Below are 24793 nucleotides of genomic sequence, written 5' to 3' on the forward strand. Positions count from 1 at the left end.
ATAGTGTTGGCCATTATTATCGCAGATCTCCTGGGATTCCTCAAGACAGCTGAGGCTGAGGTGTGACTGGAAATGGATTCTGAGGCTGGGTCAGCCCCCAGGTCTCCTGACTCCCGTTCCAGTGCTCCTTCTGCTCTAAGTGCCTGCCTGTGTTTCTGACACAATGGCCTTCCCCGAACGAAGAGGAAAGGGAGTGCGGTGAGGGAACAAGGAAAGGAAACAAAGAGTTCTTCGTTTCTTTCCCACCTGCTGACAACGTCCTGGATGCCGAAAGGGGGACTGTGTTGGGCGAAGGCGATCTGAGCTGCCACATGGCCTTGGCTTCGTTACCACCCTTCTCTGTGTGTGGGCTCTGGGTATTTCCCCTCCCTTCTCCCCCATAATCTAAGGTGGGCCTCTCTCAACACCTGCAAGCCCCCTGATTCAACACCGGGCAGACTGCCACCTCAACACTCTCCTTCCTCCAATTAAAAAATCAACATTCTCCCTCCTCCTATTAAAAAAAAAAAAAAAAAACAAGAAGGACAATTTGACTAATCGTGCCCCAGGATTCTAGAAGCCCAAGCCCAGCCACCTGATGGTGCCACCAGGCCCTCTCTTCCCACCCCAGTGGTTCTGCCACATTTCAGGTCTCCACCATCTCCCCAGATCCCTGCAGCAGCCTCCTCATTGATGCCCAGCCTACAGCCTAGCCCTTGCCATACTCTCGCTACAAGAGCCATGGTCCAGGTGTGGTCATACACATTTGAGCAGGCCACTCCCAGCTCTCGTGGCTACCCACTCACAAAGCGGGGCAGGGTAGCATATAGCACACATATATGATTTGTCCACCTGCATATTTGTCGTGTGTGTATGTGTGCATGTGCATGTACGTAGCCACACGTTGGTGAGTTTTCCTGCATGGATTTGAGAGCTCTGGGGTTTAGTGACAGATGTGCTAGGCCTCTCTCCCCGTTTCCCTGCTGCTCCATCCCACTGCCTGTGACCCTGCCCTCTCCTTCACCACCTCCTTCTCCCCTCTTCCCCGCAACCCTTGCTCCTAAATCAAGTCCTCCAATTTGTTATGCAAAGTACTTAAGAACTGGAAGATTTCGTGCAGGGCACGGTGGTTCACGCCTGTAATCCCAGCACTTTGGGAGGCTGAAGCAGTGGATCACTCGAGGTCAGGAGTTTGAGACCAGCCTGTCCAACATGGCGAAACCCCATCTCTACTAAAAATACAAAAACTAGCTAGGAGTGGTGGCGCATGCCTTTAATTCCAGCTACTGGGGAGGCTGAGGCATGAGAATTGCTTGAACCTGGGAGGCGGAGGTTGCAGTGAGCCGAGATCATGCCACTGCACTCCAGCCTGGGCAACAGAGCAAGACTCTGTCTCAAAAAAAAAAATTGGAAGATTTCATATTAACCAGACATTACATGCCCCCTGATGTGATACAAGATGAAGTACACAGAACTATTTATTAAGTTTTCATGCCAGAAAAATCTAATCTGAATCCATTTGAGACAGAACTTACAGGAAGTACAGGAAAGAGAGAAGCAAGTTAAACAGCACCATAAGGAATCAGCCCAGCAAATACAGAAGATGTCATGTCATAAAAAAAATGAGAAGGATGGTTCTAGACTAAGAGATTTAGGACACAGCTCCCAATCTGAAAATAAAATTTAAAAACAATTCTACTTAAAGTAGCAGCAAAAAGAAAGAAATCTAGCAAAATAAGTATAAAATTGTACACTGAAAGCTACAAAGCATCACTGGAAAAAGTTAAAGACTTAAATAAATTGAAAAGTGCTCCATGTTCATGGATTGGCAGACTTAAAATTGTTAAAAGGATAATATTCCCCCAGTTGACCTACAGGTTTAACAAAATCCCAGCGGCCTTTTTTTCCCCTGCAGAAATTGACAAGTTGATGCTAAAATCCATATGGAAATGAAAGGAACTCAGAATATCCAAGATAATCTTAAAAAAGAAGAACAAAGTTAAAGGACTCACATTTCCCAACTTCGAAACTTAGTACAAAGCTACAGTAATCAAGACCAGCCTCTGGCATAAGGATGGATGTATACAGATCATTGGAACAGAATTGAGAGTCTAGTCAATGAATAACAACAAAAAGACAAATACAGGCCAGGGGTGGTGGCTCGTGCCTGTAATCCCAGCAATTTGGGAGGCCTAGATGGGTGGATCACTTGGGGCCAAGAGTTCAAGACCAGCCTGGGCAACATAGTGAGACCTCATCTTTACAAATAAAATTTTTTTAAAAATTAGCCAGTTGTAGTGGCATGCACCTGTAGTCCCACTTGGGAGGCTGAGGTGGGAGGATCACTTGAGCCTGGGTGGTGGAGGCTGCAGTGAGCTGACATGACAACATTGCACTCCAGCCTGGGCAACAAAGTGAGACCCTATCTCTAAAACAAAACAAAACAAAACAAAAAGATAAAGTAAATATGGAAAAATTACTAACAATTATTAAATCCAGTTAATGGGTACATGCATGTTCACTGTATCTCTCTATTTATATATATGCTTCATATTTTCCCATAATAAAAAGTCAAAAATGGAAATTTTTATAACAAAATGCAAACATCTAGTTTGTCTTGGAAAATCAAGAGTTGGCTGGGCACAGTGGCTCATGCCTGTAATCCCAGCACTGTGGGAGGTTGAGGAATGTGGATCACCTGAGGTCAGGGGTTCGAGACCAGCCTGGCCAAAATGGAGAAACCCCTCCTCTACTAAAAATACAAAAATTAGTGGGGCGTAGTGGCACATGCCTGTAATGCCAGCTACTCGGGAAGCTGAGGCAGGAGAATCGCTTGAACCTGGGAGGCAGAGGTTGCAGTGAGCCAAGATCACGCCATTGTATTCCAGCCTGGGTGACACAGCAAGACTCTGTCTCAAAAAAAAAAAAACAAAGAGAAAGAAAAATCAAGAGTTGTGCTAAGATTGAATTCATGTTTCTCCAGGGCAGCCATTAGCTAGGAAGAGGCAGCTCTACCCAAGGAGGCTTGCAGAGACCGAGGAGACCTGGCTCCCATGGTCCCACCACCCTTTAGTCAGTAAGACACAAGCCTGCGGCCTGCCTGGACCCTGGAACCTTTTAGCTTGTAACGTCAGACCCTCACTCCACCAGGCATTCAAAGCTCGTCCTAACCTGGCCCTAGGCTGCCTTCTCAGCCTCATCTCTAATCTTTCCCCACCCACTCCAGCATTCTGGATGACTCATTGCTCCCAAAATACACCATGCACATTCCTACCTTCATGTCTTTGCACATGCTAGTTCCTCTACCTGGAACGACCTTTCTCTCTCTCTTTTCCACCTGGCAGACTCCCAACCAGAGGTGGCCCCTGCAGGGGGCTTTTCCAGACCTCCTTGGGACTGCTAGTTGCTCTTTCCATTGGACCCCATCAATTTCAGTTCCTTCCTCCCTCTCCTCCACCACCGACTGTCCAATCCCTGCGTGGCTTCACCCTCAACATGGGAGTCCCCAGAGGACGCTGCCCACACTGATTCACCACTGGGTGCCCAGCGCCCTGGCACAAGCTGGCACAGGGTAGGTGCTTATTAAAGTTGGTGAAGGAAAACCAACCGAAGGTCAGATCATGGTTAAGAGCATTCTAGAACCAGGTCACCTGGCTTCAACTCCCAGCTCTGCCATGACTCAGCTGTGCAACCTGTTTGAGAAACTTAACCTGTCTGTGCCTCAGTTTTTTCATCTGTAAAATGAGAATAACAGTACCTTCCTCACAGCATTGTTTTAAGGATTAAATAAATTAATATATCCCCACTGGGCACGGTAGCCCACACCTGTAATCCCAGCTCTTAGGGAGGCTAAGGCGGGAAGATAGCTTGAGCCCAAGAGTTTGAGACCTGCCTGGGCAATATAGCAAGACCTTGTTCTCCACAAAAAAAGGGGGAATAAAAAGTTAACACATGTAAGGTACTTAAAATCATGCCCGGCTCCCAGAAATAAGGACTAGATGAATGCACATTAAATAAAAATTAAATAAGCAGACTCAAAGATGGGCAATTACCAAGACCCTCCCTGAGGCCTAGTCCAGTGTCAGGCCCTCTTCCCTCCGGTGACCTGTGTCCCCCATGGCATGGAAATGAGTGTTGGCGGTGCAGAGTCACAGCCTGAAGTGACACCAGATCCATTCTGCTCATTAGTTAAGGAAAAGGCCTCTGTAGGTGCCTATGGCTCTTTCATACCGGTCAATCTCTTGCCAATTTCTCTTTTAAACAAAAAGAAAACAAACTTTAGGCTAAGTGCCTTTGGACATCAATAGCTTGACGTGGAACTTGAATAGCATTGTTCTGTTTTCAGAACTTCCTGTGATACTGATTTCACATTTTCAACAGTGATTAGAAAGTCTTCCTTTTCAATAAATGTACTTACGTATTCTTTAAATAAGTTGATTCGAAGATGAAGATTAAGACAGTAAGTAGAGATGGTGTGTGAATGTAACAAAAACTGGGACTTGGCAGAAGATGAACATTTGGGAAGCACCATTGTAGGGACTGAGAGAGAAGACAGGGCCTTCCCTTGGGGCAATTTCATTCTTCAGTCAGTGCAGAATGATACAGGATTGATAATAACAGCTTACGCTTCCTTGCATGCTGTCCAAGCACCGGCCCTTTACATGAGCTATTTCTTTTACTCTCTGCAGCACTACTTTCAGGGAGGAGGTAATATAATTCCCATTTGATTAAAGAGGAAAGTGAGCCCAGAGGGATGAGGTAACTTGCCTAAGGTCACACAATTTATAAGAGGCTGAAGCCAGATTCAAACCTAGGTCCATCCAATGCCACTGCCCATGGACCACATGGGTTCCTGCTCACCAGAGAAATTCAGCTCCCAGCAAGTCAAAAAACCAATTCTCAGCTATGATCAGCTTCGGAGTTTCCAGAGCCAGCATGGGGAGAAGATGGAGATCAGGGGCTGAGGGGATAGAAGACAGACAGATGCCACCCTGGTACAAAACCTGAGATGCTCCAAACCTCACACCCTAGGACAGCTGAGAACTCTGGGCCATGCCCTGCCTCTGCCACGGGGGTACAACAGCAAGACCAGGCAACAGCAATGGCAGCTGACGCTTACAGACTGCTTCCCACTTGTCAGCCCTGTGACGTGTGTATATAACCTTCGTTTAGAGGCTCTGCTTTAACCTTGTGAAAACTCTTCGAGGTGGGTCTTTTAGAAATTAGAAATTTTAGAAATTAGAAATTTGAGGTCTAAGGGGCTGAGTCTAAGCCTTACTCTTCACACTCCCTGTGCTCCTTCCAGAAAACAGGCATTTATCAGGGTGTTGGCATGACAACCTGAAAACTTTAGGCGCCTCCCCAAACATACCAGCTTCCCTCCACAATCCAGTATCTATGACCTTAAAAGGTATCACAAAAGAGTTCTTAGCTACAAAATCAGAAGACATAAATCTAGTTCCCTCTCGATCGCTTTGTGGCTATGAGTATATCTAGATCCCTTTCTGCACCTCAGTCTCCCCAACTGCTCAGTGACAGGCGTGGGACTACTCTGAGAGCCCTGAATGGGTCTACAGCAACACTGTTCAATAAAAATATAACACGCATCACATATATAATTTTAAATGTTCTAGTGGCCACATTCAAAAAAGTAAAAAGAAACAGTGCAATTAATTTTAATAATGTATTTTGTCAAACCCGATGTATCTAAAATGTAACCATTTCAATATGTAATCAATATTTTAAAAATCATTAATGGTTACTTTACATTCTTTTCACACTAAGTATTTGAAATCCAGGATGTTTCACATTTACAGCGCATCTTCACTTGGACCAGCCACATTCCAAGTGCCCAGTAGCCATGTGTGGCGAGTGGCTACCATACTGGACAGCCCAGGTCAAGAATCTTTCTCAATCCATAGCTCATTTTACAGGGAACAGCTGTCTCATCTTTCTCCCTTCTCTTAGGAAAAATGGTCTGATTGTAGCCTCTGCGCTGACAAGTTCCACATCAGCCCGGAGGGAGGAGCTGGAAGCCACAATGGAGAGAAAGCCGGGGCCTGCCTGGGTGTGAAGAGGCTGTGGCTGCTGGGGACGCTTTCTGTCTCTCCATAGCCAGATTACTCACTAAGCCCCAGGGATGGGGAGAGTCCCTGAGGAAGATGGCCACAATCCTGCTTTTCCGCCTGACCCCAAAATTCCCTTAATTGGAAATTCGGTCTGAGCTTGAAACCCATCCAGGCAGCCACCCCCACCACCCATGGCAACATCTCCATGGGCACGCAGGACTCCTGCCTCAGACACACAAGGAATCCAATCCCACAGCAGCACTGCATGCAAGAGGCTGGATCCCAACTTCTCAGTCCCCAGCTCACTTCCCGGCTGTGGGCCTGGCAGCCTTCTCAGCGGGAGCTGGAAACCTCCACAAGCAGGGGCACAGGCATTGGCAGGAAGGACCAGGAGGGCAAGGAAAATAAGGGGGCATCCCTCCTTCTCCCCAAATCTCCACTTCCTCACCTTTGAAATCAAATGTTGTTAGATCGTAGCAATGATTGTCTTTGCTGCTGGCTGCCCTGTGCCAAGCATTTTACAGGCATTAGCTCACCTACTCCTTCTAATCACCCTGAGGAAAGAGGATCCCAGGGTCAGAGTGGTAAAGCAGCTTGGGCAAGGTCACACAGCTCTTCAGAAGAGCTGGAGTTCCAATTCATGGCCTTCTGAATCAAGAACCTAAGCTCCTTCCTGCTGTGCTCTGCCTAAGTGGCCCAGGGTGGCCCAGGACAGTCTGGGCTTACACTTGTCATAACCAGATACATTTAGTGTAATTATTTAAAATGTTCCCTTTGGAAGAAGGAGCAAATCTTCCATACAGAAGAATTTTAAATAACATAGGTAGATATTTCCCCCTCCAAAAGGTTTAGCTGAATTCCAGACCCTTCTCCCTCTTGAGTGTGGGCTACACTGAGTGTCTGAATTCCAAAGGATGGAGCGGGAAAAGAGGAAATAGTAACTGTACATCAGAGAAATCTGGCCGACCCACCTTAGCCAAGTGATCAAAGTTAACATCTTCAGTTTATGAGAAACATATCAGACAAACCCAAATTGAGGGACACTCTACAAACTATCTCACCAGTACTCCTCAAAACTGTTGGGCTGGGCAAGGCTCACACCTGTAATACGAGCACTTTGGAAGGCCAAAGCGGGAGGATCACTGGAGGCCAGGAGTTCGAGAACAGCCTGGCCAACATGGCAAGACCCCGTCTCTATTAAAAATACAAAAATTAACTAGGTGTGGTGGTGCACACCTGTGGTCCCAGCTACTTTGGTGACTGAGGCACAAGAATCACTTGAACCCAGGAGACAGAGGTTTCAGTGAGCCAAGATGATGCCACTGCACTACAGCCTGGGCAACACAGCGAGATCCTGCCTCAAAAAAAAAAAAAAAAGAAAACAACAACAACAACAACAGTCAAGGACACACAAAAAAAGCAAAGAATGAGAAACTATCACAGACCAAAGGGAACCAAGGACACCTGACAACTAAATGCAGTGTATGATCCTTCATGAAATCCTGAAGCAGGAAGAAGACATTCATGGAAAAACTAGTGAAACGCAAACAAAGTCTGGAGTTCAGTGAAGAGTAACGTGCCATGTTGGTTTTGACAAATGTATTATGATAACGTAAGAAGTTAACAATAGGGGAAAATGGGTAGAGTGTATGGGAACTCTTTGTATTCTTTTTTGGAACTTTTCTGTAAATCTAAAATTATTCCCACCTGAAAGTTTTATTTTTAAAAAGCGCTCCCTTTTACTCATAGAAGTGTTCAGGTTTAGACAATAAATTATATGAACACCTGGTCATAAGCCTGGTCCTGCCCGTCTTAGACCATTCGTGCCACTTTAACAGGATGCCTGGGACTGGGTCATTTGTAGGGGAATTCTAAGGTCAAGGCACCAATGGGTTCAGTGTCTGGTGAGGCCCTTATCTTCCTCCAAGATGGCACCTTGCACACTACATTCTCCAGAGGGGAGGAAGGCTGGATCCTCACACAGCAGAAGGTGGGAGTGCCAAGAGACAAAAAGGGGTCAAACTCACCCTTTTATAAGGGATTTAATTCCACTCATGAGGATGAATTACCTCTCAAAGATTAGTCTCAGAACTAATCACCTCTCAAAAGTCCCACATCTGAATGTTACAATGACAATTAAATTTCAACATGAGTTTTGGAGGGGATAAACATTCAAACTATAGTCACCTCTAACCAAGAAGTTTTCAGAAAATCACCCATACCTTCTGTCCCTTTTAGTGATGTCAACTGCTCACACATTTATAGCAGTGTGAAGGTTACAAAGTTTAGCATTAGCAAGACGTGCTAGTTAAAGTTTTTGAATCAGAAAGCTAGAGGCTGACATCTGGGTTCTCCTACTTGCTTGCCAGGTAGTCTTGGGCATGTTACATTCGTTCCCTGGGCCTCAGTTTCCACATCTGTAAAATGAATTCATTGTATGATGACAATGACGAGTCATATTTATGAAGCCATGTCTGGTGTCCAGCACTGTGGTGGTGACTGTGATGGGCTGCCCAGACTCCCCTTCAGGGCTGATGGACTTATTTTTCCCACTCCCAGCTACTCAGAGAGTTGCCAGCTGTCAGCCCTCTCCAGGGATTGCCCTTGGCTGAAGAGAGCTATCCAGCCCCAGTCAAGCCTCCTTCTGGCGGGTAGCCTGCATACAAATGTGGAGAGTATAAAAGATCCAGCTCCCTCATCCCAACTTGGGATGACTGTGGAGGTCATCTCCACTGCAGAGCATCCCTTACGGTTGGCTGAGGCTTTCGTGAGACTGCATTGCAACCCAGTGTCTCCCACCGCCCAGTCCGGCCTTCTTCCCCTCCCCACAGTGTTGATCCTGAGAGTGCTCCCTATACATTTCCTGCATGTTAATCTTCATCTCAAAGTCTGCTTCCCGGGGAACTCACCCCACAAGAGGATTGTGAGCCACCTGACCTGTGCTGTCTTTCCTAACCGTTAGACCAACTTGTCTTTATAGATGAGATCATTGAGATTAGAGAAGAAAATGGATCTGGCCAAGGACATACAACTAAGAAATGGTGGTGCCACAGATGGAGAAACTGACACTCAGAAAGGCCACTGATCTGCCCAGGTCAATGAGCTAAAAAATGGCAGGGCCAGGATTTGGCCCTAGGCCTGCTTAACTCTGAAGACCATGTGCCCAGTCTCTGGCCCAGGCCATTTACATCCCCAGGAGGACTGCTACAGTCCCAGGACAGGTGAGTGCCTTTTACCACCCTCCTGCCAGACCACACTGCTGCTGTCCCTGCAGCTCACTCCAGATTTGTAAAATGAGAATAAGAATAGTATCTACCTCTCCAGGACCTTGTAAGATTAAATGAGTTAATATAGGTAAAGACCTCAGAAGAGTGACTGGCACATACAGAATCCTATTTAAGCGGTGGGTTAAAAACAAATCATGTAAGTCATGTAAGGCTGCATCTGTGATGCACTCTAAGGACAGAACGGCGGCTGGCGATGGACCTCATCAGCTCTCTAAGGGAGTCGGGCTTGACCTGAGCTCTGAAGGAGGAGTAGAGCTTAAGTGGGTGGCAAAGGAACCAGTATGAACAAAATCTCTGTGACAAGAGGAACTAAAGAAGGAAGAACTAGCATAGAGGGGAGAAATATCCAGGCTCAGGGAAAGAATGATAAGAAATAAGGCTGGGTAGGAGGGTGGGAACCTGATTATAAAAGGCCACTCACTAACTGGGTAATTTTGGACAAGTCACCTTATCTCTCTGAGCTTCACTTAGCTCATCTGCAAAACAGAAATAAACATAGTACCTATCATAAGGTTGTTAAAGGGACTGAGTGAGTCAGTATTTGTGAACCACTTAAAATTGTCTTGTACCTAGTAGGTGCCATAAATGTTTGGAGACAACATTAGAACTTTATCTGAAGTACAATGAGAAGACTTAAAGGGGTTTGAATGTAGATGATAGGGTGGGTGTTTAGTAGATGGGAGGGTGGATGGATGCATGGGCAGATGGATAGGTGGGGGGAGGTGAATGAATAGAAGTTTGGTTGAGTGATAGAGGTGGCTGGCTGGATGGTTGGATGACCGGGTGGATGGGCAGGAGTGGAGGTTGTTCTAATGGACAAAAGTGTCGCTGGGTGGATAAATGGAAGTACTTGAGTGAATGGATGAGTGGCTGGATGTTAAGATGGGTGGCCAGGGAGCTGGAAGCAGCTGAGTGAATGCAGGTGATTGGTGGGTGAGGAGACAGGTGTGTGGATTGAAAGGGTATCTATATGTTTGAATGGGCATCTGGGTAGTTGGATGGGTGGCTGAGTTAATGGATGGATGGTGATTAGCTGGTTGAGTAGGTAAAAGGATGAAAAATTGAGTAGGTTGGATGGAATAGATGAGTAAATTTTTGAGTGAATGGGTGGTTGTTTAGGTAGACGTTAGGCTGTTGTCCAGGTGGATGTTCAGGTGTGACGGGGGACTGGAGGTGGTTGTGTGGGTGGAGGGGTTGTTCAGTGAGTGTTAGAGAAGTTAGTCAATGAAGGAATTGGGTAGATGTCTAGGTGGTTGACTGCGAGGTTGTATGGATAGATGGATGACTGGATGACTGGCTGGGTAAACAGGAAGTAGAATGGGTAGGGGAATGGAGTGGATAACTGGAGAGATCGTTGTTCGGGTGGATATTAGAAAGGTTGGGTGAGTGGTAGGGTTAAGTCAGCGGAGGGGCTGGGTGTAGTTGAGTGATGGATGGATGGATGGATGGATGGATGGATGGATGGGTGAGTGAACAGGAGCCATCAGCTCCCGAAGCGCCTCCAATTAACTCCCTGAAGGTGATGGGGGTAAAAGAAGCAGAATCAGGCTTGGAGACAGGGCCTCCTAGGTTGCCCTGCCCCAAGACCCCCTTCCCCGACGGGAGGCGACCCCTCCCCACCCCCACCGCTGTCCTACCTGGAGGCGGCAATCTCGGCCTTCTGGCGCGCGATGGCAGCGGCGCGCTGGGCGCCCTCCACACTGTGCTCCACTTTCTGGCGGACCTTGTTGCTCTTGAGCTGCAGCATGCGGCGCTTGGTGCCCTTGACCAGCACGTTGTGGCGGTACTTGCCCTCCTCGCGGTGGCCGTCGGGCAGCGTGGTGCAGCCATAGCCGTGGCGCAGGTTGTCTAGCCACTCGCCCTCGTAGCGGAGGCCGCTGGAGCGTTCGCTCACGCCAAAGCCCGAGCGCTTGTCGTTCTTCCACTCGCCCATGTAGGTTTCGGTGGTGGTGGCGTCGATGTCGGCCTCGAAGGGTGTGGCCTCGTCGGCGCCCTCGGCGGCCTCTCCCAGGCTGGCGGTAGACGCGGCGTCGCTGGCGCCCGAGCTGAGGTCGCTCTTAAGGAAGCTGACACGGCTGCGCTGGCTGCCCAGGGACGTGCGCGACTCTGCGCGCCGCAGCTTGCCCAGTAGCGCGCCCCGCTGGAAGAGGCCGCCGCCCTTGGGCGTCCGCGCAGCCGCCTCGGGATTGGCCAGGAGGCTGAGCGCGAAGCCGCCGCGCGGGATGGCGGGCGAGGGCAGCGCGGGGCCGTCGGAGGCCGGCGAGGCTGGCGAGTCCGGGGCCACCGTGCCGTTGCTGTGCTCGCTGCGCAGGGACGACAGCGACGTGCGCAGCGGCGAGCGCACCACCACGGCCATCCCGTAGGGCACGCTCTGGCGCACTCCGTAGCCGTGGCGCATGCCATTGGTGAACTGGCCTTGGTACGTCCCTGCGGGCGAGAAGAGGGCGCGTCAGAACGACGGATCCCCGCATGTGCACGGTGGCCTGGGAGGGCAAGGGCAAGAGTGGGCAAGGCAGGGTGAGACCGAGAAAGAGGCGCACGGCCGTCTGAGGGTCAGAGTGCACAGTGCTATGAGTGTTTGAGTCTGCTAGAGTGTGCAATAACACGAGTGGGTGAGCCAGGAGAAGCTTGCACGATGGTGGGAATATTTATGTTGGTGGGAACACGGCAGGGTCACAAGTCGTGAACGGATAAGCCAGTGAGTTGACATAGTAGTGTGAATGTTGGAGAGCATGGGTTTGTGTGTGTATTTGTGCAAGATCGTGTGTACAAGACACTTGTGGGTATGCATATCGGTGTCTTGTGATTATACAAGATCATGAGGCGGGGGAAGGTGGCTCATGCCTGTAATCTCAGCACTTTGGGAGACAGAGGCGGGTGGATTGCTTGAGCTCAGGAGTTCAAGACCAACCTGGGCAACATGGTGAAACCTCTCTCTACAAAAACATTAGCCAGGTGTGGTGGCATGCACCTGTGGTCCCAGTTACTAGAGAGGCTGAGGTGGGAGGATCACCTGAGCCCTGGAGGTTGAGGCTGCAGTGAGCCATGATTGTGCCACTGCACTCCAACCTGGGCTACAGACCGAGACCTTGTCTCACACACACACACACACACACACACACACACACACACATATATCATGTGTTGCAGGGCAGTGTGTGCACAGTGGGGTGAGTGCCTGAGATCTCATGGAGGTGACATTATGGATGTGTATGAGGTTCTGAGTGTGCAAGGCTATCAGAATGCCAAAGAACAAAGTAATACGTAGCACTCCAGGTTGAGTGTGTGAGGTGATGGGCATCAGTGAAACTGAGACACTGAGACCATATGAGACCATCTGGAGGAAGGCTAGTGGTGTATACAAGGTGTCAGCAACTTAGGCCCTGCATGTACACAAGTCCGTGAGCTCCTGGAATTGAGATGCTTTATGTAAGTGGCCATGCGAGTCTTACGTGCGTGGAGAGGCAGCAGAGAGTAGTGGTTCAGAGCACAGACTACAGAGCCAGGCTCCCTGGGTCCATATCCTGCCCCTGCCCTTACTAGCTATGTGACCTTGGGCAACTGACTTAACCTCCCTGTACCTTAGCTTCCTTATCTGCCAGAGGTAATAACTGCCTCTTACCTCCTAGGGATTTTTGAGGTTTAAACGAGTTAATGTCTCCAAAAAACTCTGAAAGCAAAGATATATGTGTGATACTGCGATTCTACAAAATTGTGCTCACATGTGAGGTCACCCGAGTTGTATGACAGGCTGATACACAGCTGCCAAAATAACTTCATCCTTCACCCCCATCCTGACATGTGGTTCTCCCAGGGCTCATCCAAAACCTTCTCCTATTCTCTCTAGATGATTGCATCATCTAGTGTTTTTAAACTGCCATTTATGTCCCGCTGACCCCATATATCCCCAATCCCTTCCCCTCCCCTCGGTAGCTCCAGATGTCACCTTGGAAATTTGTGTTCCCTTAGATAGTACACAGCCACCTCCAGCTCACATCTCCCCTCACTCACCCCCCACACACCTGGGCCACAGTTATGGTCTTCCTCTCCCACAGGAGTGCTGCTGAAAGGCAGTTCTCTGCCTTCATCTTTGTACCTCTAGCATGTAGAACAGTACCTGATACATAACGTTCACTGCACCGAAGGCAGAAATTCTGAAGCTTCTTTGTTTTAAACACAAGCTGATACGTTCTCCCTGGTTAACAAAAACCAATAGGTCTTCCTCCTAATAAATGTCCAGGAGCAAGATGGCTGAGTAGACAACCAAGGAAGGCACTCCTAAACTCACCTCAGCAGACCTGCTGTTGCACTGCTCTTCCCTCTTCCTGAAACTCTTTTCCTCCAGATATCCTTCAAGTCTTTGCTCAATGAGACCTACTTTGACCTCCAGTGATGGCTAATACTGAGTGTCAACTTGATTGGATTGAAGGATGCAAAGTATTGATCCTGGGTGTATCTGTGAGGGTGTTGCCAAAGGAGATTAACATTTGAGTCAGTGGGCTGGGGAAGGTGGACCCACCCTTAATCTGGGTGGGCACCTTCTAACCAGCTGCCAGCAAATATAAAGCAGGCAGAAAAATGTGAAAAGGCTAGACTGGCTTAGCCTCCCAGCCTACATCTTCCTCCCATGCTGGATGCTTCCTGCCCTTGAACATCGGACTCCAAGTTCTTCTGCTTTGGGGCTTGGACTGGCTTCCTTGCTCTTCAGCTTGTGGATAGCCCATTGTGGGACCTTGTGATTGTGTGAGTTACTAATCCTTAATAAACTTTCTGGCTGGGTGCGGTGGCTCACGCCTGTAATCCCAGCACTTTGGGAGGCCGAGATGGGTGGATCATGAGGTCAGGAGATCGAGACCATCCTGGCTAACATGGTGAAACCCCGTCTCTACTAAAAATACAAAAAATTAGACAGGCTTGGTGGCAGGCGCCTGTAGTCCCAGCTACTCTGGAGGCTGAGGCAGGAGAATGGTGTGAACTCGGGAGATAGAGCTTGCAGTGAGCCGAGATGGCGACACTGCACTCCAGCCTGGGCAACAGAGCGAGACTCCATCTTGAAAAATAAATAAATAAATAAAATAAACTTTCATACACATACGTATCTCCTATTAGATCTGTCTGTCTAGAGAACCCTGACGAAAATACCACCCTGTTTAAAATTGCAATCTGCTTATTTCACATTGTGTGCCTTTATCAAAACATCTCATATATCCCATAAATATTTCATATATACATCTATTATGAACCCACAACATTTCTTCCAAAATTGCAATCTGCCTGCACCCCACCACCCTGCTCACTTATCTACTTTTCCTTATTTTTCCTGTAGCACATATCACCTTCTAACATACTATATGACTTACTTATTACATTAATTGCTTTTCTCCCTCTGCTAAAATGGAAGCTCCATGAGGGCAGGGATCTTTTCTATTTTGTTCTTGGATGGATTCCAGAACCTGGAACAGTGCCTGGTACACACAGGTACTCCGTTAATATCTGCAAAATGGCTGACTGACTAAACCTGTTCAAAAATTCCATCTCATTGGGTGACCTTGGCAATTCCTTTTCTTAACGCCTCCATTGTCTGCCTGTCAATGATGTGTTGGGTGAAGAGCTCTCCAAGGCGGGACCTAACTCTGAGATGCTGAGCTTCTAGGAATTGTTGCACTGTGACTCTGGAGGCGAAGGAGGGCACATCTAGATGCTTCCACACTGCCTGGTCCCTCCCAGCACACACACTGAGCTCAAGATCCCACTTTACCCCACCCTGCCCCTTCTGCATGAAGAGCCCCCATTAAGGATCCAGAACCCCCATTAAGGATCATGTACAATGCTCACTAAACCTCTCGACAGTCCTGTGAGGTGGGTTCCATGATAATGCTCATTTCCAGGAGGATGCTGGTGATATGAGAGGTTAAGCAATTTGACCAAGGAAATGGGATCCAAGCCTAAGTCGGTCTGATGCCACAGTGTATGCTGCGAGCCCATGGCTCTTAATCCTGGTGTGCATTAGAAGCACCAATGAAACTTTAAAAAGAGAACAACTGATCCTTGGGCTTCACCACCATCAATTCCAGTTTATTCTGTTGGAGAAGGTCCCTAGTCCTTCCAGCCCCTCTGGACAGCAAGAAAGAACAGCCAGGAGGGAGAGACACCTGGGCTCTGTTCCCTTCAATGACCAGCCTCAGAAAACCAAGGATCATGGAATATCAGCACTAAAAGGGCTAAAGAGCAATGGAGAGAGACAGAAATGGAGAAGAAAGCATTGTGCATGATCTCATAGAGGAAGAGGCAAATATGACCTCTATTTCATAGGTAGATTGATGTTCAGAGAAGTTATGTGACTTGCCCAACGTCACACAGTGAGAAAGGAGCAGAACTGGGATTTGAACTAAGGTCCAACTTAAGCTAAGGAAGTGGGAAATGGGATTGTGTGGCAGGTGCAATGAACAGAAATATAAGAATGTGGTATAGCAGATGAAAAATGGGAAGTTGGATAAATGGGAAACCAATAGGTCGCATTTCCCAAGCTCATTCACATATGATCCCATTGGATGGAGGCTGAGGACAGAATGGAATGTGGAATCAACCTGGCTTTGAATATCATCTAAGCTGGGGAACCTTAGGCAAGTTCCTCCTTTTGATTCTCAGTTTTGTTTTGTTTTGTTTTTGTTTTTATTTTTATTTTTTGAGACGGAGTCTCGCTCTGTCGCCCAGGCTTGAGTGCAGTGGCGCCATCTCGGTTCACTGCAAGCTCAGCCAAGCTCAGGTTCATGCCATTCTCCTGCCTCAGCCTCCAGAGTAGCTGGGACTACGGGCGCCCGCCACCACGCCCAGCTAATTTTTTGTATTTTTAGTAGAGACGGGGTTTCACCGTGTTAGCCAGGATGGTCTCGATCTCCTGACCTCGTGATATGCCCGCCTCGGCCTGCCAAAGTGCTGGGATTACAGGCATGAGCCACCGCGCCCGGCCTTGATTCTCAGTTTTTTTATCTGGAAAATGGAAAAGTAATATCCACTTTCCAGGGGTCTTTTGAGGATTAAAAATGAGACAACAAAAACTGGAAACAACTCAAGTATCAATCAGCTGGTACAAGGATAAACTAACACAGTGAAGTGCTAGTCAGCAGGAAGAGAGAGCAGGCTACTGTTACATACAGCGCATGAATGTGTCTCCAAAACATGCTAAATGAACAAAGCTAGAGATGAAAGCTGTGTGATTCCAGTTACATGAAAGTCTCAAAAAAAACAAACCTATAGTGCCAGAAAGTGGATCGGTTGCCAGGGACTGAGTGTGGAAGGAATCGAATGCAGAAGGGCACAGGGAAACTTTCTGAGTTGATGGAAATATTCTGCCTCTTTTTTTCTTTTTTGGTGGGGGAGGGAGGTTGGGGGATGGAGTTTTGCTCTTGTCACCCAGGCTGGAGTGCAATGGGTATGATCTCGGCTCACTGCAACCTCCGCCTCCTGGGTTCAAGTGATTCTCCTGCCTCAGCCTCCCGAGTAGCTGGGATTACAGGCATGCGCCACCACCCCCAGCTAATTTTTGTATTTTTAGTAGAGATGGGGTTTCACCATGTTGGCTAGGCTGGTCTCGAACTCCTGACCTCCGGTGATCCACCCACCTCGGGCTCCCAAAGTGTTGGGATTGCAGGAGTGAGCTACTGCGCCTGGCCAAATGTTCTGCATTTTGATTGTGCTGATGGTTTACACTAGTGTGTACATCTGTCACACCCGTACATTTCAAATGCATTTTATCCTATGGAAATTACACCTTGATAAAGTTGAGTTTGTAATGTAAATAAATAAATTGTAAAGAAGTTTTTCAGAAAAACAAACACACAAACAAACCCAGCATAGCATTCTGCAAATATCTGTCAGGAAAGTTGTCAGCTATACTTTCCAAATGAATCCAGAATCCAGCCGCTTCTCACCACCTCCACTTCGACTAGATGGTGGTCTGTGCCACCGTTCTCTCTCACCTGGATTTTCATAGTCACTGCCACACTGGTCTGCTGATTCCACCCTTGCCCCTCTATCCATCCCTAACAGCAATCAGAGGGATTTTGTTCACATGTATTAAGTCAGATCACGACACTGCACTTTCCCTTCTCACTCAGAAGAAAAGCTGAAGTCCTTAGTGACCCACAGGTCTTACCTGACTTCATCCCCGTCACTCCTCTGTGCTCCTCTCCCCGCATCCTCCCCTTTCCCTCCCTCCACTCTTGCCACAAAGGCTGCTTTGCTGCCACACAGGAGCCATGGAGCCACCTCAGGACCTTGGTATTGCTGTTCCCTCTACCTGTAATGCCCTTCCTCCAGATACATACATGGTTCACCCTCTTGCCATCTTCAAGCCTTTACTCAAATGTCATCGTCTCAGCAAAGCCACCCGTGACTACCCTATTTAAGATTCAACCCCTGCCCAAGGTCTTCTATCTCCCTTCCTTGCTTTATTTTTCCTAGAGCATATCTAATGCAACATACATTTTGCTTCTTCTCGTGTTATTGACCATCCCCCTCACTGGCATGCGAGCTCCTTAAAGGCAAGGATTATTTTCTTTTTATTCACGGTGGTATCCTCAGTGCCTTGAACTGTGCCAAATAGGTACTCAGTAAATATGTGTTGGATGAATGAATGAGTAAATGAACAGCAGGCATTCCACAACTGTTTATTCTCTTCTTTCTGTTTTGTCCATCTGCAAACAGCTCTGTGGAAATAACAGCTCTGGGGAGGTATTTTATGGTTCCTGTTTTACAGATGAGAAAAAACTAAGGCCTATCAAGGACAAAGGACTCGTCCAAGATGACACAGCTAATAAATATGCCAGAGCCAAACTCACATCCATGTCTGGCTATGCTCCTCTACTTCTCAGAAGAAATAAGAAAAAAAAAAATGAAAGGGGAAAGTGAACAGGCAGAGAGCAGAGAAGATGGTAAACTGGGAGAAAGAGAGAAGAAATCTAATCTCTGGGTTGGACAACTTTATGAAATTAAATCAACCAACCTACCTTTAGCTTCAGTTTGGCATGAGATGGGCTGACGTGGTCCCTTTAAGCCCAAGAAAAACTGAGATTGCAACAGGAGAGCAGCTCTTGGCCACCAGTTGGGAAGGAAACAGTCAGGCTATATTAGGAAACTTACAAGCGAATGGCAAGAGGCACAGACACCCAGGGGAGGCTGGGAGTGACAGGGCCCTGGGAAGGGGAAAAACCGACTCCTGAGGCCACCCCCGGTCCAAATCTCTCCAAGACAGGGCAGTTCTCCCTGGGGACAGGAACAATGCATCTGCAAAGGGAGAGAGGGAGGCCCTCGTCCATGGCCACCTGGCTGAGAGGGGCTGTCTGCAGAAGGAGGGGCTCCTCCAATACCCTTTGAGCTGCCTCCTCACTGAGCTTTGTAAACCCTGCAGGGCTTCCCACTGCCCCAAAGGAAAGGATCAAGATCCCCAACTGCCTACAAAACCTGGCAGGGGCTGCCCCTGCCACCTCCCCTGCCTCATCTTGGACTGCTCACCACTCACACTTGCCTTCCCACCTTGGGGCCTTTGCACAAGCTTTCCCCATTTTTTTGCGTGCTCTTCTCTTCCTTCTTCCCCTGGCCAACTTCTATTGACAGCTCAAGCTTTGGCTTAAACGTGACTTCATCCAGGAAGATTTCTTGAGTCCCGTTCCCTGAGTGCTGCCAGAAACAGCCACACGTTATCATGTCATCCATTTTTCTTAGCACTTTTCACAGGTGCCATTTGTTCACCATAAGCCTTCCCTGCTTGTCTTTGACTTCCAAGAGGGAGGAAGCTTTGTCTACCTTATTCTTGCTAAGATCCTGCCGTCTAGCACAGTTCCCAGGCCCAGGGAAATCCTTGGTAAGCATCCAGTGATTTTTCGGCTCTTTTCCTGAATGACAGTCTTATGTCTTTTGAGGGGCAGGAAACCCATCTCTTTTCCCTCATGACTCGGTATGCAGTAGGTGCTCAGTAGTGGACAGCAGTGGCTGCCAAGGGTGTTCAGGTCCAGATTCAGCAGTTCAAGCCCTAGGAGTTATTAGTGTACACGTAAAATCCTGGTGAAGGCCATAACCATGGCAAAAATAAGGTCCTGTCCCCCGCACAGAACTCCTGAAATTAATAAAACCTAAATACAGCCTTCTTGCAGTTGCTTTTCTGGTGAGTGTGGAATAACAGGGATTTAAATCTACACTCTGACGTTGAATAGTTCTAAGACATGCATAAACTATTTAAGCCTGCAGAGCCTCAGTTTGTCCTTCTGTAAAATGGAAATTATGATACCTACTTCATCTGGTTGTTCATACAACCCTTTGCATTTGACAAGCTAGATGAAGACCATGCATTCTTTTAGCTAGGTGCTGGGATACAGTCGTGAACTAAGTGGACATGATCCCTGCCAGCAAGGGGCTTAGAGTCTTGTGCCAGGGATAGACTAAATTTCATTAACCAATCACAGAAATAAATGCAGCCACGGCAGTAGTCCAGATGAGAGGTGATGCCCCAGGTCTTGAGTGGCAGGGAGTGGGGAGGGTGGGTTGAAGATTAAATGAACTATGTGTGAGGCAGCTAGCTCAGTGCCTAGTGTATAGTAAGTGTTCAATAAACCCTAGATTTTTGACAGATCAGAGTCTTTGCCCAGAAAGGATTAACTGAAAGATGAAAAGGAGCCACAGAAGACAGAGAGAGCTCAAGAAGAAAATGAGACCAGCTCCAATTTTCTGCCCAGGTCCAGTTGTTTGTAAGAAAGCATGTTTGTGCTCTGGAATACTCAGATTTTGCTGGTTGGGGCACACCCCTGACTCATGGAGAAGGCCTCAGAGTTTCTGACCTTAGGAGTCAGAAAATGTTGGGATCTGTTCATTCACCTCCATGCTCCTAAACACATACTACAGTATAGTTTCTGGCAGCCATATCTACAGTACAAGATCCCCTTTCCTGGAGAGAGATTATGACTTAATTGCTCTGGATATTGGATATTTTTTAAAGTAACCCAGATGATTCTAATGTGCAGGCTGGGTTGGGAGCTGTAAACTCTCCCCACTGACCTCCCATCAACCATCATGCTCCATTGCTTCTGTCAAACCTGCTACCTTATCTGGGCACGGTGGCCCGCGGCTGTAATCCCAGCACTTTGGGAGGCTGAGGCAGGTGGATCACTTGAGGCCAGGAGTTCGAGACCAGCCTGGCTAACATAGCGAAACTCTGCCCCTATTAGCAATACAAAAATTAGCTAGGGATGGTGGCGCACACCTGTAATCCCAGCTACTCGGGAGGCTGAGGCAGGAGAATCGCTTGAACCCAGGAGGCAGAGGTTGCAGTGAGCCGAGATGGCACCACTGCACTCCAGCCTGGGAGACACAGTGACACTCTTTCTCAAAAAAAAAAAAAAAAACAAAAAAAAAAACAAAATAATAAAAATAAAAAACCCTGCTAACCGTTGCCCTTAGCACACAGATGCTCCCAGCTAGTAGACCATGCTCTCAGAAGTCTCCATGCTTCTGCACCCAGATGTGAAGTTTGATGTTTAAGATTATTCCCAAACTTGTTTACTCCAGTTGTGTTCATTTTTGAAATGATGTGATTTATGGATGTTTCTCATGTAAACCAATGGGATATGAATGTACCAAAAAATGAAGAGGGTTGCTTAAAAGCCAGATACTTTTAGATGTTCATAAAAGAGAGTTCCTAAAAAATTATCCTCAAATTCTGTATAAATGAAATACCTATCTAAGACTGGGAATGAAATTATAAAAACCTAGACATTTTCTACACTCAGGTTGCCAGCGTTTTTAACTTCTCACTCCTCGTTAAAGAAACGGAAAGAAACTAGTTTTTGTAGATTACACGTTATGGGCGTGCAAGAAAGACAATGAGAAACTCCATTCATTAAAGACTTTGTCATCAGAAGACTAGTGAATGAAAAGTTGTCATCAGAAGACTAGTGAATGAAAAGTAAAGATTGAATTACTATATGTTATACATATATGTGATTTAAATTAAAAAATATAAGACATATGGGCTATTCTTGGGTTGCTCTGCTTTTACTGACTTATTCAGTTAACCAATTTATAACTGGTATTGATGACATCTGATAAGAGGGCTTCTACTGTGGTTTTAACATCAGTCTGAATACATTTGCTTTGGCAAATAGATCTGTCTATTTCAGGAAGACACCAGAAAGACCATGAAGACTATGATAAAGAAAATAGGCAAATTGGCCAGGCTTGGTGGCTCATGTCTGTAATCCCAGTACTTTGAGAGGCAAAGGCGGGCAGATCACCTGAGGTCGGGAGTTCAAGACCAGCCTGGCCAACATGGAGAAACCCCATCTCTACTAAAAAAAAGTACAAAATTAGCCAGACATGGTGGCACATGCCTGCAATCCCAGCTACTCGGGAGCCTGAGGCAGGAGAATTGCTTGAACCCAGGAGGCGGAGGTTGTGGTGAGCTGAGATCGTGCCATTGCACTCCAGCCTGGGCAACAAGAACAAAACTCTGTCTCAAAAAAGAGGAGAGGAGAGGAGAAGAGAGGGAGAAAATAAGCAAATCACCATATGCCAAAGGCCTCAGTATGTGCTTTTATGTGAGACTTTTTCATAGGGTGTGAATCCAAGGTTTGGATGAGTTGAGCAAGGAGGAAACTGTACTTTTCATTCTTTTACAGGGAAATGATGATTGCGGGCTGAGCCACTGGGTACTCTATCTTTGCCTGGTCTACAGGAATTTTCCTGGTGTGTTTGGTACAGGTCATTCAGCTGTATCCAAAAGAGGCCAACGTATGAGCATGTATCCTGTAGAAGAGTTTCCCTGCTCTATAAACTAATAATCCATTAAGGCAGGTTCTCCAAAACTGTATTTCTCAAAACTTGCGTTAATGTGTTTTATCATGGGGGAATAAAGAACAGTTCTGAAGTTCAGAAAGTCTGAGAAAATCGAAGTGAAATAAGATGAAAGGTCTCCTTCCCATGGGATTTATCAGAAGCCTTAATGTGCTCATGACGACTGTGGCTCTCCAAGCAGATGTTATTTAATTAGAAGATCCTGTTCACAGAGCGTCTGCCAGGATTTGTGTTCCACAGAACCCACTTTGGGCAATGGCAATTCTCTATTTCTTTGCTGATAGGACCTCAGTTTTGTTCCAGTGTCTAGTTCTCCTCCATGAGATTTAGAGAAGGGTAAGCCTATCTCCAACTCTAGGGGTAAATTGTGATTGCTCTAAGCCAGACTCAGATTTTCCTTGCCAATGACTGGATTATACATGAGTATGTGGTGAAATCTAGCACTGAGACTGAGGGAAAATCAGCTGGGAGGGGAGGCAGAAAAGAGTTTTTTGTTCTCATAAAAAGATACATGCAGAGAAACACAGCCTCTTCTTCTGCTGGATGTCAATGCATCTGGAGGTGATCCCAGAGCTGTGGCAGCCACTTTGGGACCATGAGGAGAGCTAGCTGAAAACAAAGCTGATACTCTGCGGATGACAGAGCAAAAAGCTGGCAGGAAGCTGGATCTTTGTTGATGCTGTTGAGCCTCCAAATTAACCAATCCTGGGGCTCCTCTACCTCTGGATTTTTGATTATATGAAATAATAAATATCCTCACTGTTTAAGTGTGTGCTGTCCAATATGGTAGCCACTAGCCACCTGTGGTCATTGAACACTAAATTTTTAAAACTTCATACCAAAAGAATGGAAAATGTCTCATTAATGATTGTATATTGGTTACACACAAAAAAGATATTATTGTGGACAATGAGTTAAATAAAACATATTAAAGTTAATTTCACCTTTTTAAATATGACTATTAAAAAATTTTAAATTACATTTGTAGTTCATATTATACTTCCATTAGGAAGTGCTAGGTTAAGTCATTTGGAGTTAGGGTTTTCTGTGACCTGCAAACAAAAGAGCATCTTAATGGATACAGGTAACATCATTTTGATTTTACAGTTGGAAAAGCCAAAACTAAGAATTTTAATGACTTGCTCATGATGACACAATGTGGCAGTTGTTGGCAGTTACAGCCAAGTGTCCTGACTAGTGTTTTCACTTCTAAGAATATGAGAACTTCCCTGACAGGTTAAAGGCTCCAAAATTCTCACCCAAATCTCAGCTCTAAAGAAAGCATGACCATTTCAGAAATGTAAGTGCTATGGTTCAGATGTTTGTCCCCTCCAAACTTCATGTTGAAATGTTATCCTCAGTGTTGGAGGTGGGGACTAATGGGAAGTGTTTGGGTCATGGGGGCAGATCCCTCGTGAATAGATTAATGCCTTCCCTTGGGGGTGAGTGAGTTCCTACTCTATTAATTCCCACAAGAGCTGGTTGTTACAAACAGCCTGGCACCTTTTCACTCTCACTCTTGCTTCCACTCTTGCCATGTGATCTCTGCACACACTGGCTCCCCTGCACCTTCTGCCATGAGTGGAAGCAGCCTGAGGCCCTCATCAGAGGTAGATGCTCCACCTTGAACTTTCCAGCCACCAGAATCGTTAGCCAAATAAACATTTTTCTTTATAAATTACCTGGCCTTGGGTATTCTTTTTTTTTTTTTTTTTTTTTCTGAGATGGAGTCTTGCTTTGTTGCCCAGGCTGGCATGCAGTAGCGTGATCTTGGCTCACTGCAACCACCGCCTCCTGGGTTCAAGCAATTCTCCTGCCTCAGCCTCCCAAGTAGCTGAGACTACAGGTTCCTGCCACCATGCCCAGCTAATTTTTTGTAGTTTTAGTAGAGACGGGGTTTTGCTATATTGGCCAGGCTGGTCTCGAACTCCTGACCTCGTGATCCACCCGTCTTGGCCTCCCAAAGTGCTGGGATTACAGGCATAAGCCACCACACCCAGCCCTCAGGTATTCTTGTATAGCAACACAAAATTGACTAAGACACCAAGGAAGAGCTGAGAGATCCAGAATCCAGTTTGAGATATCAAAGAAACATATGGGCCAGACCAGGATTCTGCCTCCAAATATAGAATGGACACTGAGAACACCACCCCATCTGGCCAGTGACACCTTCCTATTTCTAGGGAACTATCTGAGGTTGGAAGATCAGTTCTGGGTGCTATGGCTTGAATGTTTGTCCTCCCAAAAAAACTTATATTGAAACTTAATCCTCAATGTGGCAGTATTGAGAGGTGGGGCCTTTATGAGGTGATTAATCCACTCATGGATTCATGGTTTAATTGGTTATGGGAGTGGGGCTGGTGGCTTTATAAGAAGAGGAAGAGAGATCTGAGCTAGCACACTTGGTCCCCTCATCACATGACACCCTGTGCCACCTTGGGACTCTGCAGAGAGTCCCCACCAGTAAGAATGGCCTCTCCTGATATGCCCCCTTGACTTTGGACTGCCTAGCCTCCAGAACTCTAGGAAATACATTTTGTTTCTTATAAACTACACAGTTTCAGGTATTCTGTTATAAGTAACAGAAAGCAGACTAACACATTGGAGAACTGAGCA

General features: G+C 46.9%; 1 protein-coding gene across 2 annotated transcripts in view; it reads right to left on the reverse strand.

The window, feature by feature from the left end:
* The window catches only part of JPH2 (junctophilin 2), a 76977-nt gene that overhangs the window by 35354 nt on the left and 16830 nt on the right, over positions 1-24793 (reverse strand). The window contains exon 2 of one of the 2 annotated variants that reach the window (XM_005569060.4): positions 10972-11761. The exons of the other annotated variant lie outside the window; for it this stretch is intronic. Within the exon in view, the coding sequence (XP_005569117.3) occupies positions 10972-11761 (790 nt within the window). The remainder of the gene's footprint in view (positions 1-10971; positions 11762-24793) is intronic. 2 annotated transcript variants of the gene reach the window in all.

This window comes from Macaca fascicularis, chromosome 10 (assembly GCF_037993035.2).
Source record: "Macaca fascicularis isolate 582-1 chromosome 10, T2T-MFA8v1.1".
In the NCBI taxonomy this organism is placed as follows: Eukaryota; Metazoa; Chordata; class Mammalia; order Primates; family Cercopithecidae; genus Macaca; species Macaca fascicularis.